The following is a 20,056-nucleotide window of genomic DNA, read 5'->3' as shown; positions in this document are numbered from 1 at the left end:
TTTTTCAGATTTGCCAATATGAAACCCTTCATCGAATTACATTATAATAATTTATAACAAGGACAGTGTATTCAGTGGTAAAAAAATGTTTCATATAGAGGAGAGAATTACAAATGTTATTTCATACACAAAATGAGAAATATTTTGATACCGAACAGGATCATTGTTTGGTGAAGTCAAAAATTAAGTTCAAGTTCAAGTTTATCTAAACCAATAAAAACAAGAGACATATTACATAGTTTAACAAAAAATGAGAATACGGTACATGATAGGTTTAGAATCCCATAGAAGCATAACTTTCTTTTGAAGAATTAGCAGTTGGTTTACATGATTCCTATATGTATTTCCCCATGCAACATTACAATAATTTAAGTGTGGCATAATAATAGCATTGTAAAGAGTTATACGGTCTGCTGAGGTAGAGAGAAACATGACTTATAAATGACACCAACACTCCTTGATACCTTAGTACAAACATAACTGATGTGATTTTCCATGATAAGTGAATTATCATCATATGTCAAAACTTTGTTATTTAACTTTATAATTTTCATTTAATGATCCGATTAAGTTGGTTTGATTATCTCTTTCCATTCTAATAAATTAACCTTCACTTTGGGTGGACTTTGAATTTGAATAACCTGCAAAATGGGCAAACATCCATCCTTCTTTTAAAAAATACTTTGTATGATTTAGGGCGGTAGGCATATCTGGCGCAGAGGGGGGCGGGCGGGCGGCGGGGAGGGACTACACATCCCGTAAAAAAACGTCTCACTTTGACTTTTTTCAATTTCTATTTTTTTTTGTTCGCTTGACAATTGTTTTTTATGGAGATCAAATGCCCTGAATTGTTGTGCCATGATCAAACGCGCTTAATTTTCTTTTGTGTGACAGTTATGGGGGATTTGGATCATGAGCTCCCTTTTCAGAAAAAAAAGTCTAGATCTGCGGCTGCATATCCTCACACACTAAGAAATAAGGGTTAGAAATTGAACCCTCGGGGTTGGTACATAGGCAGCGGAAGCGGGGTGGACGGGGGGGGGGGGGGGGGACCTATCCCCCCTAAATTTGAGGTGGGGGACGATCCCCCCCCTAAATTTATAGCTGATAACCTTTCTTTTTTCTTCTTTTTTTTTGCTGGTCAAAACATTTGGGTGATCCTCCTCTAAATTTGTTGGCTTCCGCCGCCAATGGGTTGGTACAATAGCAGCTGCAGCACCTCAAGGGATGCAATTTTGCTCATTTTATGCACCTTTAAGAATGCAATTTAGCTATATTATACACCCTATAAGGTGCAGAAATGAACCGTGTATTACGGGTTTGATTTGAACCTTTTTATTAATGTCAAGTATTCCCTTAAAAGGTTGAAAATTGCACCTCTTAGGGTGCAAACGAGCATTTCAAGATGCAGTTAATGATTTAAAAAGGTAGATTTTTGCACCCTTTTCCACTTACGGCGCAAGACTACACCCCCTAAAGAATGGTACAAGTGTGCATTTTATTTAGGGTTAAAAAATTTCTTAGTGAGCATGATTGGTATCTACACAAAGAATGAATAAACAAACAAAAATAAGACAATCCAAGTTTGATTCAAGCATTTATTGAATTATCTAATCTTTAATTTTATTTCCTCCTTGGGCGTGTCCTATTTTTTTACCTTTTTTTTCCTTCAATACTAGTTAGGTTCAGCTCTTTAGGGCTGTAAAAATAATTTTAGGGGCACACACCTCTCCTCTCTGGCTTACCACTGCTTAAAACCAAATGAAATCACAATTTGTTTAGTCACACAACTGACCTGTCAAGGTCAAGGACATCTACTTCTTATGCTTAAACAAGATTCAAGATTCTAATGCAATTCTTGAAAAAATAAAACATTGTTCATTCTGGCGATGGACAACGGTGTCAATCAAAGTTGATTGATTCAGTAGAAGTGCGCCACCTCCGTTCATTACGATTTTGTTTTTGGTCAACAAAATGGATCGAGTACCCTGCCCATTTTTCGTAACCTGAAACAATCATGCTAATAATAGATCAATTACAACCTTAAAATATAATTCTGTACGACAAATGGGCTAACCAAATGGTGAGGAAAGGTGAGAATAACTGTATTCTATTTTCATTGAGGTTTTTTTGTGTGGATGTTTTTGTTGTGTGACCTTCGGAAACTGGTAAAAACGCGCAGCTGATGTGCGATTCATGAACGGACATTCCTTGAATACCACAGTCCCACCCGTAGCCGTGTGTATCATGTGCGAAATTGTGAACGAGACTTTAAAGGGAGTGTTAGATTTTTCAGTACGGTCACGTTAGACTTTGCAGTACGGTCACGATCTCGTGTCCAAATGGCCCGTAATGTTAATCTACTCAATGAAATGGTATTGGTGCAGTAGTAGTAGATCAAGGTTTATTTTATCTTTCTTTCATGCAGTGCTACAGTAGGTATGGCAGCCGGCAGTGAGTCGAAACTTTTTGTGTGTCCATACTTTGCGGATGGTCATTATCTAAAAAACTAGCCAATAAGGCAATATCCTTAATAAATCTGACATCAATGAGAAAAGCGACCTAAAATTACTCTTTGGTGTAAGTTTCTTTAGGATGAGTTCAGTATTCATGAAGATATAGGATCTAGACAAAATGAAACGTGATTGTGAAACTGTGAAAAGATCAGCAAATTTGTCACCGACACCGCTAGTGCCCGTTCTGAAGAAATCTGATATTCTCAACAAGCATCACAATATCAGCATTTTGCCCCGGGGGGGCCACTTACATTGACGAGTGGATACCATGCGCGACCAAAAAAACACGTAAAAAGGATGTCTTTTTCACGACAGGGCACGTTACGTACGTAACGTGATAAGGGTGTCAAAAACACAAAAATAATGAAAAAAGGGTATCTATTTCGCTATGAAAATTACGTGTTTAGGGTAGAATTCGCGGGGATGATAAAACAAAATTAAAATGTTTTATAAAGGATGTCCTTTTTGCCCCAACACTTCGTGTTTAGAGTCCGATTTGCGCGAGGTGTAGAAGGTGGGGTCGTACTAAACCAATAAGGTAAAACCGACGACCGAAGGACCCGTAACAATCAAACATTCCTGTACTTGTTTAGGGGTTCATTTTAGGGAACATTTGCCAAGAGTATCGTTTTGTTTCCAATACTTGTTAAGGGTAGGGTTTCACACGCCAATACTTGTTAAGGGGTGCATTTTCAGAATATGGAAATTACGTGTTTAGGGTGCTTTTCGAGACACCAAGGTCGCGCATGGTACATGTATCCACTCGTGAATGGAAGTGGCCCCCCCGGGCATTTTGCAAGCAAATATCACAAAAAAATGTGAGTTAAATGTGGTACTGACTGATTCTTTAGCATTTTGTAGTCAATCTGATATAAATATCTCACCTTTTGAGCTTGAGTTTTTGTTTAAATCTCCACAAAAACTTTGCTCCGCGAAGTTAGGTCACACTTTTTCATAACAGTTTTCCAGCACAGAGCACATTCGTCAATCGGAATAGAATTATGAATATGAGATCGCGACACCGCTGAAACCCCTTGACCTACTTCACATTTTCGTCAATGATTTTATAGTTAAGGATCTTGCCGTCAATGTGGTAACTATTTATTGAATTGAATTGGTTTTGTATAAATTGTGAATATTTTGTGAACAAATTACAGCCTGATGAATATTTTTGAAAAATCAGCAAAATTTGGACACCCCATTGTACTAGTACGGTACTATTAAAGATAAATTCAAGTTGTGGGGACGATCTCAAAATGACTTTACATAATTTAATATAATGACCACCCAAGTGTCTGTTTGTATGAATAAAACATATGTGCCAAAGGATTCTGGAAGAAATTGTGTAATTGCTGAGAAATAAGCAAAATAAGCGCGGATTCTGTCACTTCCGTCGGGTCTTTATTCCAGCAATAAAAATACACTGTCCCACGTGTGCCTATCTGTGTTGGCGATCTTCAGTGTGATCATTTTTTAGCTTAGATATTATGATTTCACAAAGTTCAGTTTATGTAACTGTACCAGATCTAGATCCACGATGATATAGTAATACTTAACCTTGGTTTTACAGACTTTCTCACGACTGTCATTTAGCTTTAATCTGTCTCTTGCTGATGTGAAAAATGAAAATGCAGCCAAACCCAAAATGAATCGGAGGTGGATGTTCAGTTGGATGATTCAAGTAGATCAAAGGTTATGCCTACGGACGGTGTTAAAATCTGGTGTTGGTGTAACCCAGGGAGCTCCGGCCCGAGCCCAGGAGTCCACCGTGCATTTACACATAGACACGGGTGACGGGACTAGGGTAGATTGTGGTCTCAATAACTTGGAAAGAAAATTGTGAAAACAGAAATTATGCACTTACCACGATTATATGGATGAAGGTCTATCGAGTGGTAGAATCCTGACATCGTGGCACAGACTGGAACCTCAAAAAAACGAAAAGTTCTCTCCTACCCCAGTCTCGATCTAGGCCATTTTGTTATGAATTTTGAAAGAATTAGGAGAGGTATCGCGACAGAACTTTTCGTTTTTTTGTGGTTCCAGTCTGTGCCTCGATGTCAGGATACAGCCACACGATAGACCTTATCCATATAATCATGGAAAGTGCATAATTTCTGTTTTCATAATTTTCTTTCCAAGTTATTGAGACCACAATCTACCCTAGTCCCGTGTCTATGTCTAAATGCATGGTGGACTCCTGAGCTCCCTGAGTTAGTGTTGGTGTTGTGACATACATGCAGAGGACTCTGACTTTGTGATGATATTTCTATCATTATTTGTCTTTGTCTTGTCATCACGGAGCCAAGGCCAAGCCTTAGCCTATCTCAAGACATGAATCAATGACATGTCAATGATATGATGATGATAAAATTATAGACTGCATTTAGAAGGACAACTTGGGGCAGGGTGCGGAGTATTCCCATCTCAAGCTCTTTCAATGGACAGGTGGGTTTTCAAAACGAAAAAATAATTATTCTGATGATGAAGTGCAATCCACCGACTGATGTATTATCAAAAAAGGAAATAAATGAAAAAGGTAAAAAAAAATAAAATTGTGTCTTACCCCTTTAAGTGAGGGATGAGGTTGTTTACAACTATGCTGACTTGCACCAAACAGAATTGTAGACAAGAGGGTCGTAATGACCCCCCCCCCCCCAAAAAAAAAAACAGGCATAGAGGGTCTATTTCTAAAGAGCTTCGAGTGAGCAAATTGAGCGAACAAAAAATTGTGTCTCACCCCTTTGAGTTAGTTGTGAGGTTGTTTATAAATATGGTGACTTGCACCAAACAGGATTGCAGATAAGAGGCGTAATGACCCCCCCCCCCCCCCAAAAAAAAAAAACAGAACAGGCATAGAGGGTCTATTTCTAAAGAGCAAATCGAGTAATATTGAGAAAATTATCCCTTATTCTTGAATCCTATTCCTTTTTCTCCTTTATCTCTTAGTCATGATACTTTTGGGGGTCAATGCCCTCAAGCCCCCCAATCTGTATGCCTGTGGCAGTTAATGGAAATACAAACAATCTTTTTCCATATATCTCTGGAGTTGTCTAAAAAATAGTTGCTTATGGAACAAATATTTTAAATAATTCAACTTCAAATGGTTAATGATTCTGAAGCATACATCACTGTTCATTTTTCTTTGACACTCACCATCAATATATTGTTAACTCTATGTATTTTGTTTTCATTTTTTATCTTTCAGGGCAGGTACATGCCAGACAGTTGCCGCATTTCATAGGAGTGGGTCTTGCTGATGACCAACAGCAGCAGGACGAGGAGCAGGAGCTGCATGTAGAGGGTGGACTCCAGGACAGCATGGAGCACAGGGATGGAGGTCCAAGACAACTCGCTCATGAAACCCAGCCTTACCATGGGGATGAGAACCTCCTTCGCAGGAGCTACGGGGGATTCGGCGTCAACATGCATTCGCAGGGCATTCCGCTTGGGTACAGACCAGGTGAAGAAGTGCCGCAGCGGGAAGACCCTCGCAATGTGATCCACCGGCCGTACGAACAGCGGGAAGTGGTGAATGTCCACCAGCCCGTAGAGCCTATGAGATGGAGTAGGGAAGAGGAGCCAGGGTATGAAGAGAGCAACAAGCAGCTAGCGGTTGCGCAGATGATGGCCGAGATGCACCAGGGGAACATGCTTCAGCAGCGAAGCAGTAACTTGATGATGATGGCCAGTCAAATGGGACAAGGTCGATATCATCCAGATTTTTTGCAGACAGGAGGTAGGATGTTGTTTGGTGCTCCCCCTCCGAGGGTGAGCACTGAGGAGCGTTTTCCCTATCAAACAGAGATGATGAGACAAAACCAGGCTATGATGTTTGGTATGGCTCCACCAGCACTTGAGAAGGGAAGGTTTGAAGAACTCTTCCAGCAGCAACGAGGTATGATGATGGATATGGCTGCCCGGGGAATAGGAGACTCCAGAATGCAGGAATTCTATCTAGGACGGGGAGGAATGGTTGATCCTAGCCCTCGAGAGACCGTTCACTCCAGAAATCATGTTGACTTTGGACATCCTAGGGTAGGAATGATGATGGGCATGAGCCATGATGGGTGGCGAGGCCCAGCAGAGAATGTAGAATCCGGTGAATCTGAGGATATTAGGCATGAGGTACCACTGGATGCCATTGATACGAGTCACCTGAAGGTAGAATCGCATGTGACAGAACCAAGTAGGGAACATTTTATAGATAGGCCAACCTTGCCACACACCGCGGAGCATAGCCCTGACAGTACTCCAAACATGAACTTCATCCAACCTAATCACACGTTTACAAGCGAAGCGATTGTTAACGAGAGAAGCGTTCCAAGGAATCCAGAAACTGTAGGTACAGTGAGTAATAATCTTCCATTACCCAGTGTGGGATCGCTGGGAGTCAGAGACACAGTGGCAGAAATGGTGATGGAAATGGAGAGAAGGGATAGGGAAAAGATGCGAGACATGAGTGGTTCAGAAGAAAGTAGCAGTTCGGAACAGTCAGATTCTGACTCAGAGGCAGAGGATGCAGACGGAAACAAACAGAAGCACCAAAGTATTCCAACCCAAGTTTCACCTTGTGAAGTGGACGAGACTTCCAAAGTCCTGCATCCTGAACGGCACGTCAAGCTCCCTCAGGATTCCTACTCCCAGGATAGTGGGAGTGAGAGTGATGAATCTTCTGTTGCTCATGACCACGAAAAGAACCCATCTTCCGGAAGCTCCCAAGATGAAGCAGAATCCCCTATCCCATCACCAGCGTACCCTTTGCCAGCCCCCATCAGAAGCATGAAAGCAAAGCTGATGGCTGCAGTGCGCCAAGACCTCAAGGAAGAAGCAATCTCTGCAGATTCCCAAAACCACCAGAATTCGGATGTTTCCTCTGATGAGAAGCATGACAGAGAGGAAGATGCAGAAGAGAGTGCTGATGATGAACTAAACTCCAAACAGCCTGCAAATCATCAACAAAACTTGCCAAGCACCCCTCAGCATGATAGCCTTGACAGTGATGCATCCTCGCACCCAGATAATCATGATATCAAGTCTGTTAGAATGCCAATGTGGCGTTGGATAGGTCCCAAGCAGAGCAGAAGTACCCGCGTTACAAGGCAGAGTGCCAAAAAGGGTAATCTGACTATCCGTCTTGTGAAGAGGAAACAACCGCCAAAGAAGCGTGGCAGGAGAAAAGCAGTCGCTGTACCAATCACCAAAGAAAGTTTTCCAACTGCCGTCCCCTGTGCTCATCCCACCTCCAAAAGGAGGGGTAAGGTCTTCCAGAAAGTTGTGATGGAGGACATGGTCGTTATGGATGGACAGATCATGACGGTCAACAAGAGAGGGCGCCCCAGGAAGATCATGACAGAAGGGGAACTTCCTAGAAAGGTTAATAAGGTAGGTTATCAAAATGAAGTGGCATAACATTTACATTTAAAAAAACTTTGACACCTAACAAAATCCCCAATATAAGAGAAAAATATGTCATGACCACAATTATATATGGCCTGAAATAGTATCTTTTCCCAAATAATTTGATTCCGTAATTGTGTGGTATGTCTTCATTCTTGGATAATCAGGAGGCATTTTTTACTGTGATGTAAATTTTTATTTGTGCCTAAGTAAGGCATGGCTGAAATGAATGAATCCAGATGCCAATGATGTCATAATCCTAAATGTGTTAATGTAAAACATACTTGCAAACCCCTTTTCAATGATATTAACTTGAGAATTGATACTTCATAGAGTTCATTACTTTTCTAATGCTAATTATTGAAAAAGGGTTTTGTAATGGATTTTAATGCAACCCTTGTAGCATTATGACATTTCTGACATCTGGATTTATTAATTGCATACATGCCTTATTTTGGCACAAATTCAAAGTTCCATCACCGCAAAGAATACCTACTGATTATCCAAGCGTGAAAACATGCCACATAAATATAGTATCAATTTATTTTGGAGAAGATACTTTTTCTGGCCATATATAATAATTATGTGCTCATGACATAGTTTTCCTTAAATTGGGGATTTTTGAGGTGTCAAGTTATTTTTTTTCTCACACGGTATAATGCAAAGTCTTTCTCTATTTAGACCGAAGGTAGGTTATTTATTAATTCTTTGTTATCATCCAAACAAATTAAACACATTATTTGATGGTAATTTGATTACAAATACACTCTTGATTGCATCTCATGCTCATGATCTGCCAGTGTGATGATGCTTTATGTACCCCACACAGCTGAAGTTGAAAGTCACACTTAAATCTGTTAAAAACACTCCCAGATCACGGCAAACATGTATTTCCTAGTTTTTTTTTTTTTTAAATAAGTGCGCATCTAGTTTCCAATAATGCATATAGCATTTCCATTTATTTGAAAGCAGGATAAGAGAGCATTGTAGATTAAATGCCTTGCTCACGGGCATAGGTGCCGCGGCCGGGGATCGAACCCCGGACTTTCCATGTATAGCCAGGCGCCTTAGACCACTCGGCCACGGCACCTCAACGGCAAACATGTATTTCCTAGTTGAGTTTCTCAAGTCAAACCGATTTCTTTGGTCCCAAGAGATTTGACTTCTAAACGCAAAGTAACCTGTATTTTCTGCTTTAATGAATTTTTTTATCTACAATTTTCCCCCCTGCAGCGAGGGAGACAGAAGAGAGTCAAATCAGAAGACTCTGGTCCACCAAAGAAGGTATGTTTACTCCCCTCCCCCCCTCCCCCCCCCAGACAAGAAATCTGTCTTGAAATGCTATTTCAACATAGACTTTCCCTTTACTCCAATCCAGTCACTGGGACAGGGTCTTAAATTATTCCTAACCAATATTTTACTCCTCGTCTCCATTCTATTAGCCTTTGCTGAAAACAATGGTATGACTATTAGTTGAAAACAGTGGTATGACTATGTGAACATTTATTAATTGGGAATGATAAGTGTATGTTAGCATATCATGTATCTTTATCAGCCATTGATAAATAGATAAATAATATAGGATTTGTATAGCGTACATATCCACCTTGTTAGGTGCTCAAGGTGCTCCTATATTACCCCGGCTATTGGCGGCCAAGCTAGTCTACCAATTCCGATGCTCACAACTTTTTGAGAAATTACCCATTTACCTCACCAGGTGGGTGTTTCATAAAGCTTTTCGTAACTTCGGAGCGACTTTAAGAATGACTGGTGAGCCATTCTTACGTGCTAAATAAATCACCAATGGACTTTTAATGGTGAATATCATTTACCACAAGAAAGGATCACCAGCCATTCTTAAAGGAGAATGAAACTCTTGGAGCAAGTTAGCTTTTGTGAAAGCAAAAAAATCAAAGAATAAGATCAACAAAAGTTTGAGTAAAATAGGAATAGCAATAGAAGAGTTACAGTATGAGCATTTGAATGTCGAGATCACTAATGCTATGGAGATCCTCCCATTGGCAATGCGACCAAGATCTATGATGTCACAGATGAACAACTCTCCCCTTTTGGACACTGAAATTATACCCCAAAACATCTCTTTTTGCTCATTCTAATCATAAGACAAACGATTCATCAATGATATAATGTTGTGAAACCTCTGTACTTGTCCTCTCATAAAGAGAACACCTCACCTTGTGAAAGACTATAAGAGAATATAAGTGAAATTAGTACTAAAGTAATAAGGGAGTTGTACGTGTGTGACATCACAGATCTTGGTCGCATTGCCAATGGGAGGATCTGCATGGCATTAGTGATCTCAATATTCAAATGCTCATAACTTTCTTATTATTCATTCAATCTTCCTCAAACTTTCAACAATATGTTTCTTTGATTTTTCTAATTGATATGGATTCAGCTGGTTTCATTCTCCTTTAAAGTCACTCTTAAAAATTACGAACAGCTTTATGAAGCACCCACCTGGGTTGAATGCTGCACAATTTGTGTAAACTTCGTTGTTAGGGTACTGTATGTTATGATAGAGGTATGTTATATCTTTGTTTTTTTTTTCTTCAGCTTTTGGTAATATATTTAGAAAAACTCAGTTGTTGTACAGCCCTGCTCAAGTCGTCACAGCAGGCTTCCCATAGTTAGACCATTAATTTTGATAAATCATGAATAATCCCTGTGAATAACCATTTCATTTTTCTACGCAGAGAGGAAGACCAAGGAAAGAGCCTTCAGAAAAAGAGCCAGTTAAAAAGGTATGTTTTTACTTTGTTACTTACTCCACCCCTCCCGAACGAAAGTATGATCAAAGAAAAAAATCACATTTATTAAACATTTATATTGTCTACATTTATATTGGGGAGAAATAATGATAAGATGATGATGTTGATTTATCTCTGTATAAGGGTGATAGTGAATAAGTATTTTTAAAATCATGAAAAAAAACTTGCATTACCGGTACATCATTTTTAGATTGTGTAACATCTAGGTTTTGTATGGAAAATGTGAGTAATAATGAGAAAGTTTATCAACACCTTTATATTCCAAAATTAAAGACATACATGCAGGCTAGCATTACAAAGGGCTTATTCAAAAATTAAAATCCAGAACTTTGTAGTGCATTGTATTTAATATTGTTCTTGTGGAAAAAAAAAAAAAAAAACTTCAGGAAGAAAAAAGAAATCATATTTCTATATACGATTCCAAGTTATCTGTGACTGAGAAACCATCATTTGATTCTTCTCCCATAGAGAGTAATTGTAACACAATTGCCAGCGCCATTATGAGGCTGCGATGAATGCTCCCCTGGGAGTGGAAATTGTGCGCTTTTTGTGCGTGATTGAAATGATTCCAATGACCGGGGTAATAATATGCTGTAAAGCGCTTTGAGCCGTTCTGGGATAAGTAATAATAACTTTATTTTTCACTTTTTAAAAGCACTAGATAATGAATTTCAGGTGCAATTTTTCAGGGCTTAAGTTTTCAGCATATTGCACACTCACTCCCCAACCGTTTATGATAAAATATCTCAACCCAGTGCTGCACCAGTATATGCAACCTTAAAATACCGGTACAGGGAATATTTTCCTGTTAATTGAATCGCAATTTGCATTGTAATTTTGATAACAGATAAAGAAAATGGTGTGGTTTACATAGCATATTTTCTTCTCTCTTTTTACATATTACAGTACAGGTCTATGTTTCAGGTGATTCCTCACTGATTAAAAGTAATATTGAAATGTGAGAAGTTAATCCCTGAAATAATTGTCTTTTTACTTTGATAGGTTAAGAGGGTTAGAAGCAAGTCTGCATTACCCAGGAATGTTAAACTCATCAGGCAAGTATTTTGTATACCTCGCAAAAATTTTAATTCAGATAAAAAATAATTGTTCTGCAATTTTCAATATAAAAATTCTGATAGAATTATCCTTGAATTTATATATGTATTGTGTTCATACAACACATTTCATTCTTCATCAAACCATCCTTTCATTCTGTCGTTCTATCATGCTATTAATTCATGCCTCATTATCTCAACTACTGTTTCCATCTCCGTTCACAAGCTCACTATCATCATGTTTCCTCCCCCGGACCAGTTGTGTAAATATTGACCATGCTGTATTACCCCCACCATGAACAACCCCTTGTTCAACTCCATCTGTTTATACTTTCCTTATCACTTTGCCTTCCTCCGAATATTATGTAACAATGTACAGTGAATTATATATTGTAGTTTAGTATAGAGAATAAAGTCAGTTGTGAATGTAACTCCAAGCCAAGCAGACATGCCTAGTTATTGAGTAGAGATCGAGACCGAGTATGAGTTCAAGTGTGTATTAGAGTTAGAATACACATACACAAAAATATGATTTTGCAGTTCGTCTATGAAAGAATTAATCATCTATTGGGAGATTGTGTTTTAAAACCTTGTGTCTTGTAATTTTGTGATTTTCCATGAAAATTTATTTTGATCAGATACCCAATCAAATTAATATCGTGATTTATTTATTTATTATTATTTTTTTCAATCTACGGGAGAATCTAAGAAATTCAGGATAAATCTTTGGATGTATATCCAGTCACCAAGTTTGTAAGATTATTCCTCGAGGTACATCATGAAGAAAAAAATTAACTCATTACCAACAGAGAGTACTGATACCTGAAAAATGATATTTAGAATTTTCACCCCCAAAAACCAAGGACTGCAAAAGACTCAATGGACTCTACACACTTGTAAGTTTGGAATATTTGATGATACTTGGTTATAATTCATATTATTGACCCTATGTCGAAGCTTTGCATTGGCTTTAACCCTAATTTATGCATAAATTAGCATAATTAATTCATATAAAATAAAATCTCATTATTTTGGAAAATTTCACCATACAGCCTTGTAGATTACATCGCACACTACCAGCGTGCAAATTTTTGCGTCGCTAGCACGATCCGCGGCCGAGATCTTAAGGGGGGGCCATAATGGCCCCCCCCCCCCCCCCGGGAATGACAAGAATCAAAATACCCCGGGAGATTTAGGGTTAAGGTCAACGTGTAATTTAACCCTTTGAACCCTAAATTTTAGGGGCGGCCGTGACCCATACCCTGAATTATTTGCACGTATCGGGTCGACCACATTCACAAACTCCCATAATTCGAGACCCAACGGCATCTTCCCCCAGCTAGTACCCGGACCGGCCTGGCTGAAGTTGTTTAGCTTCTCGTAGACCTAGTCTACGGACAGAAATATCAACTTTAGTGTCTGTTCTGGGCTCAAAATCACTGTTTTGACTAAAGTCAGATTTATCAATAGCTTCCCCATTGTCAGCACGTGACTCGCCGCGTATTACACCGTGTATTAACCGCATATGCCACACGAGCTACCACAGCCAGTAGAGTGGCATATTTTGGCCATTTTTTATGCTAAAACTTTCCGAAATCAATACCAATCTTGACTGACATTATTGACCAAATATCCCTACACGTACTAGAAAGATAACGTCATTTTAAAAAGATCACTTGACATACATGTATAGAACCCATGTTTTTTAAGTCACATAATAATAATAATAATGGTGGCTACTTATATAGCGCACAGGTCCACCTTTCGGTGCTCATGGCGCTTCAAGGAAAAAAAACACAAAACACAACAATAGAAAACAAAAAAGAATAGAATTTGAATTGAATTTGAATTCTCCTGAATAAACACAATATTAAACTGCTAATGGGAGATTAAATAGGTTTTCAATCGGGACTTGAATGCTTCTGTTGATGAAATTTGGCGTAATTGGATAGGCAGTTGATTCCATAGCTTTGGTCCTATAACAGAGAATGCATGGTCCCCCCATTTGTGTTTTGTTCTGGGTGTCTGGAGCAATAGAGAATCAGATGATGAGCGAAGACTACGTGAAGGCTGATATTTTGAGATAGAGCTGTTGAGATATGTGGGGAAGAGAGAATAAATTGAATGATGTATTAGTAAAAGAATTTTGAAGGTGATTCTTTTACCAACAGGCAGCCAATGTAAGGACTGGAGGATTGGCGAGATGGAGTCATACTTTTTAGTGTAGGTTAGGAGACGGGCAGCAGAGTTTTGTAGACGTTGAAGTTTTGTCAAATCTTTTTGTGGGAGGTTACAGAACAATGAGTTTGAAAAATCTAAACGGGAGGAAGTTAAAGCATGGATAAGTATCTCGGCTGCAGGTTTAGACAGTGACTTTCTGATGAAACTCAAATTACGTAGTTGATATCTGACATTTTGTTGGACTTGAGTGATATGGTTGCGAAAAGTCATTTCCTGATCAAATATAACCCCAAGATTACGGGCTGTTTTAGACGGAGTGATACAAGAGCTACCAAGATGGACACGACATGACTGAAAGTCAATTTTACTAAGCATAAACTTCGATCCAAGTATTAAGAATTCTGATTTATCATCATTCAGTTTCAGGCAATTAGATACAAGCCATGTCTTAAGGTCTTGTAGACATGCTTCAAGTTTTGTGATAGCAGAGTTCAGTGACGACATTGAAGGTTGAAAAGACAAATAGAGTTGTATGTCATCGGCATAACAATGGTATTTTATGCCATGTTTAAGAAATATCTTGCTGATTGGTTGCATATAGAGAGAATAGAGCAGTGGACCTCCTACAGAGCCCTGGGGTACCCCAAACTTCAGAGTAGTTAAACCTGAGATAGAACTACCGATTCTAACATATTGAGATCGTTCTGATAGATAGGATATGAACCAAGCAAGGGCAGTCCCCTTGATACCTAATGAGTTAAGCCTTTCAATCAGGATAGTGTGATCTACTGTGTCAAATGCTGAACTCATATCTAGCATAATGAGTGCCGTAATGTTGCCATTATCCATTTCTCTATAAATAGTATCTGTTAAGTTAACTAGTAGTGTTTCTACACTATGACCAGGCTTGTATGCGGATTGATGTGGGTCAAGTAACTCATTATCTTGTAAATATGATGTTAGACGTGAGAAAACAACTCTTTCCAGTAGTTTACCTAAAAAAGACAGGTTTGATATCGGGCGGTAATTTTTCAAACACTCTTGATCTAAGCCTGACTTTTTCAGCGTCGGATAGATGACAGCTTTTTTACAGACCTGTGGTACGACTCCCGAACTAAGACTTGTATTTACTATTCTAGTAATGACAGGTAACAGAACTGTGGAACATTTCTTAACCAAATCTGTTGGGATTGGGTCAAGTTCACATGATTTGTTTGGAGAATTTTTAATAAATACTTCCATCTCACTGATAGTGACAGGTTGAAATTCCCTCAATTCTGACTTAATTTCGCTAACAGTGTCATTTGAGTGTAAGGCAGGAGTTAGAAGGCACTGCCGGATCGTTAGAATCTTATCTACAAAATACTGATCGAAGCAATTTGCAAGCTCAGCCTGATCACCATGAGTGAGATGTTCTGGTAAAGGAGATTTTTGTTTCCTGTTAAGCAAATTATTGGCAACTTTGTACAATTTGGCTTTGTACAACATGGCTTCAGGCCAGTCCTATCGGGTATGGGCGTTCACTGGTAGGCCCGTATTCTGGGCTATCGGGTTCAAAGGGTTAAGTAGAAAATTAATAAAGGCCACCGCACACCCCAGGATTGGTCTGAGACCGGATTTTGAAAAACATAATAGAATTTGATGCTAATATTGAGACTATCTTACTGTGCAATGTTTGAAATCATCGTATGAATACCTATATCAAATCTGTGACTAAGCTTCCCATAATATTAGAATGAAAGCGCATTTGATATTAGTCGTAATGACGTCATGGCGATCGTACGATTGGCTATGATTTGAAATTGACCTTTTCTCCAAAATAAAGGCTTGCAATGATCCAAAATTGTTATATTTGTGTTCTTTCAGTTAATTTGAGCTTCAAATAAAAAGAATACTTATCATTCATATTTTCAGAAAGTGAGCAAAATGCGATTTGTTCCAAAATCAGATCGTGGTCCAGTCGAGTGCATTGGCCTTAAGTACTCACTGTAATTGCATTTTGTACTAAATTTTTATTTTCAAGAGCTGTTTTTCATGTCTCTTGTGTCAATATAGCATTCCTGCCCCTGAGAAGATCACGAGCGAGAAGGATTCTGAGGAGAAGAAATCAAGCAACGTTGGGCATGGAGGAAAGGACTTTGGATGCCCATTCTGTGGTAAGGAGTTCAAGTGTGGCTTCCGGCTTAACAAGCACATGCAGACGCACATCCCCAAGGAAGTCTTGGAGCAAAACGACCAAGGAACCATCCAGATGCAGCTGGCCCTGTCGCCAGATCGGGAGAAGCGGATGGTGCGCTTCGACCAATGCCAATTCTGCAAGCAGCTGTTCATGGACCTGAAAGCACACATCCGTAGAGTTCATTCCGAAGCCGAGGAGCACCTCTGCAGCATATGCGGACACGTGCTCCGCAACAAAGAGAGTCTGGTAGCGCATGAGAAACGCCACAAGGTCGTCGCTGCGGGGAAGAAGGAGTTCGTCTGCAAGGATTGTGGAGCCGACTTCTTCTTCCAGACGGGACTGAATCAACACTCTAAGCGCCACCTCTCGGAGAGGGCGTGTGTCTGCGATGTTTGTGGTAAGGCATTCAAGACCACCAAGGATCTTGAGAAGCATAAACTGGTCCACACGAAGCCGCACTCCTGCCCGGTGTGCAAGCGTCGGTTTGGGCAAAAGTCCAACATGAAAGCTCACATGAGACAGCATTCCGGCGACAAGCCGTTCCGGTGTGACCTTTGTAGCGCGTCCTTCACCCACAATGTCAGTCTCAAGACTCACAAGAAGAACACTCATGGCATTGATTGGTGGAAGGAGAACGGCAAGAAGGAGGAGCCGGATGAGAAGATGGAGAAAATGGCCATCATGAACGCATGCCTGGACTATTTTGGCAATACTGGTGGTGGGAACGGCCCAAAGTGGGATCCACCTGCCCCTCCGCCTAATCCCAACCCCAATCCTAATCCCACTCCTAACCCTATAAATCCCCTCCACCCTATTAATCCCATCAATCCGTTGAACACCATCAATCATTTCACCCCTATTAACCACAGCCAGGTGAGTGAGGGTAACAATGACCATGCCCCCATGCACCTGCCGCACTTTACCCCCCTCAACTCTTTGAGTGCGATGCACCCTGACACCAGGCCACACCCTATGGAAGACATCAAACCCATTGTCTAAAACACACTGGTTGATTTGAAGTATGGTGTTAGTGTCAGTGTTGGTGTTGACATTGGTGTTGAGAGCGTAACTCTTGCTGTACCTACATGTATCATTACCTAACCCGAATCATTTGAGACCACATTAATCTGATCAACTTAAAAACTTGTTAATGTAAAGCTTGGTAAGTCTCATTCAGATATGACGTGACTAAGCCCAAGTACATTTGTTGAAGTGTTCAGTCATGATGAGCCGAGCCACCTCGCATCTAGTGCATTGTGTGGTACGTGTACAGTTGATGTCAATATCAAGTAGTTCCATACTTAAAAGGTTATGAGGACACTAAAAGCTATGGGGGTTTTTATCCGTAGGGTCATTTCTCATAATAAAATCCAAGTTAAACCCCAGACTCAGCAAAATTTTGGTTCAAACTTGCATAGAATGCCAGCTTTCCTTTATGTCCATCTATATATTCATAAGAACATAATATACCAAATAATGCATTCATATTTATTGTATTCTCACATTTTATTCTCCTTTCATAATCACTCGGTCAGTCCTTAGTCTTTATATCCTGTTTAGTCCCTAACTTCTGATATCATAAGAAATTATAGTTTGAACAATTATTGACCATATGATTCAAATAATTCACTTTCGATGGATGAGGTGCAAATGATACTCCATAAAAGTGTGGTCCCTTAACCCTGGGATCAACTAAGCCACTAGTACAATAAGAATTCCACACAGAGAGTATAGATGTGGTCTAGTTGTGAGAAACGTAGGGGCTTAATGTGAGCTTGTTCTGATGTGGAAGTTCTGTCTATCTGGCAATTAATGAACATCTTTTTATTGTGAAAGTATGGAGATTTTTTTTTGCTGCCCAATTAACTTGCCATTTATTTTCTTATTGGACCACTTAATTTTTGCAAGTAAAACATTGACAACAGTAGCCCTGTTTAGCATACCTTTGTAGGCAAAATGGTTGGATTTTTTTTTTTTTTTGAGGACGGGATTGTACTTTGTTGCCGGACAAAAAGTGTAAAGCTGGCACACATGAAACGATCCAACTGCGATACGATTTTGCAAAAAATCACATTTTGCATTAAATATGAAAGTTCCACAAAGTAAAATATTTTATTTAAAGTTTGCAGTAATACTAGAAATAGTAAAATCAGAATATGCTTCAAGCCTTGTAGAACAGCGTCGATAACGTCACTAAAATTTGGGATCATATTTAAAGTAAAGAAGAAAAAAATGTAATACTTCCAGATGCAATAGTAGTAGTAGTAGTAGTAGTAGTAGTAGTAGTAGTAGTAGTAGTAGTAATAGTTGAAGTAGGAGGAGTAGTAGTATTAAACAGCTATAATGTAGTAGTATAAACCAAAGCAGTAGTAGAATTTTTACTATGAGCAAAGCAATGGGCAGCATTATTAAAACATTTCTGTTTTTTAGAAATATATAGAAAGTACCAGAAAGTTAGATTTTATGTAATGGTCTTATCTGTTTAACCTTTTGGCCATTTAAATTCTCTTTCTCACTTAAATACTCTTTTTTTCCTTGCCAAAAAAATATGTTGATGAAGAAACTTGAAAATTGAATCGATGTTCATATGCAATAATCATCAATGTAATAGTGTACTATGATATCGTATCATTGTTTGCTTTTTTACAAATCTTTTCTTGTCGTGATTTCTTTTCATGAAAGTATTTCAATTTTCACTTGTATTTGTAGCATGGGTCTTGTAAGAAGAAAATGTCTATTCAATTTTAATGCTTGAAACTGTGTATGAATTTAGTTGATTAGTTTTTTTAATCAACTGATTCTGTGTAATAATCTACTGTGCCGGGCTGTCGTGAGAACACTCATTGAACATACATACTAGTATAGGTAAATCAAAAAAAAAAAAAAATCATCAGTGTTCTTTATTTTCACATAATTTTTTTAAATTCTCTTTGTGCCCACTACCTGCCACTCCCAAACCAACAATAATTTGCCCAAAATTAATTCTGGGATTTTTATTAAGATTGAAAAAGCAAATCCTAAGCTTTACAATTGTGTAATTTGTCAAAATTAATGAAGTATAACCCACACAAGTATTTGATTGAATTTAGAAGAAAATCAGTGGAACATTTAAGTACAAGGAGTAAACATGATTTGAAATTTTGATTTGATTTGATTTATTGTTTCCTTCTGCATCCATGGAACATTCGTATAATACATTTTCCATAACATAATAAACATAATATGTTAACATTTTTGGCATGAATCATAAATAAAGTGTACTAAAAAAATAAAAATAATTCCAGACAAAAATGATTAACTACCAAATTATTATATGATATTCACAATTTGCAGGAGAAGGATTGTCATCATAAGCAGATTGCTTGAAGAAAAATGACAATCCCAAACTAAATCTAATTAAATTAATTAATACGTTTATAAAGCAGAATGGGCATATAATTTTAAATACGAATCATCAATTCATGCAATATTTTTAATATGAAGATGAAGATGATAAAGGTGAGGGTGACGGTGATTTGATGATGATAATAATAATAATAATAATAGCCAATTTTTATAAAGCGCTTTTCCCAGAATGGCTCAAAGCGCGTTACACCATATTATTACCCCGGTCATTGGATTCATTTCAATCCCGCACGAAAAGTGCACAATTTCCACTCCCTGGGGAGCATTCCTTGCATTCATCGCAGCCTCATTATGGCGCTGGCAAAATCAAACATACAATATCTTTCGCATCCTACCGGGTACCCATTTAGCACCTGGGTCGAGAGTGGCAAAGTGTGGATTAACGCCTTGCCAAAGGACGCTAGACCGCGGTGGGATTCGAACACACGACCCCTGTTTACAAGGCGAGAGTCAGAACCACTACACCACGGCTCTTCCACATGATGATGATGATTTGGGTTCATTCAGGCATCAGATACTGTATTTGTA

The 20,056-nt window shown here is 38.8% G+C and overlaps 1 protein-coding gene across 2 annotated transcripts; it reads left to right on the top strand.

Annotated features, from left to right (window-relative positions):
- The first annotated feature begins 1,916 nt into the window (after window positions 1–1,916).
- Window positions 1,917–19,385, top strand: LOC129268434 (uncharacterized). Of its 2 annotated transcripts, none has more exons than XM_054905985.2 (6): window positions 1,917–2,093; window positions 5,725–7,901; window positions 9,150–9,200; window positions 10,634–10,681; window positions 11,711–11,763; window positions 16,000–19,385. In XM_054905985.2, the coding sequence occupies exons 1-6, from the start codon at window positions 2,081–2,083 to the stop codon at window positions 17,120–17,122; spliced, it is 3,465 nt and encodes a 1,154-aa protein (XP_054761960.2). In that variant the 5' UTR covers window positions 1,917–2,080; the 3' UTR covers window positions 17,123–19,385. The 2 variants fall into 2 exon arrangements, with proteins under 2 accessions (XP_054761960.2, XP_063960549.1); XM_064104479.1 differs by having other exon boundaries at window positions 1,953–2,083.
- Window positions 19,386–20,056: the final 671 nt, after the last annotated feature.

Source organism: Lytechinus pictus, chromosome 9 (genome assembly GCF_037042905.1).
Source record: "Lytechinus pictus isolate F3 Inbred chromosome 9, Lp3.0, whole genome shotgun sequence".
Taxonomy (NCBI): domain Eukaryota; kingdom Metazoa; phylum Echinodermata; class Echinoidea; order Temnopleuroida; family Toxopneustidae; genus Lytechinus; species Lytechinus pictus.
This window is presented reverse-complemented; position numbering and strand designations above follow the sequence as displayed.

What these genes read in the sequence shown, in the direction of transcription:
- LOC129268434 (XM_054905985.2), top strand. An exon ending in TTCCTAGAAAGGTTAATAAG is followed by an intron (nt 7,902 to 9,149) that starts GTAGGTTATCAA and finishes TCCCCCCTGCAG; the next exon opens with CGAGGGAGACAGAAGAGAGT. An exon ending in ACTCTGGTCCACCAAAGAAG is followed by an intron (nt 9,201 to 10,633) that starts GTATGTTTACTC and finishes TTTTCTACGCAG; the next exon opens with AGAGGAAGACCAAGGAAAGA.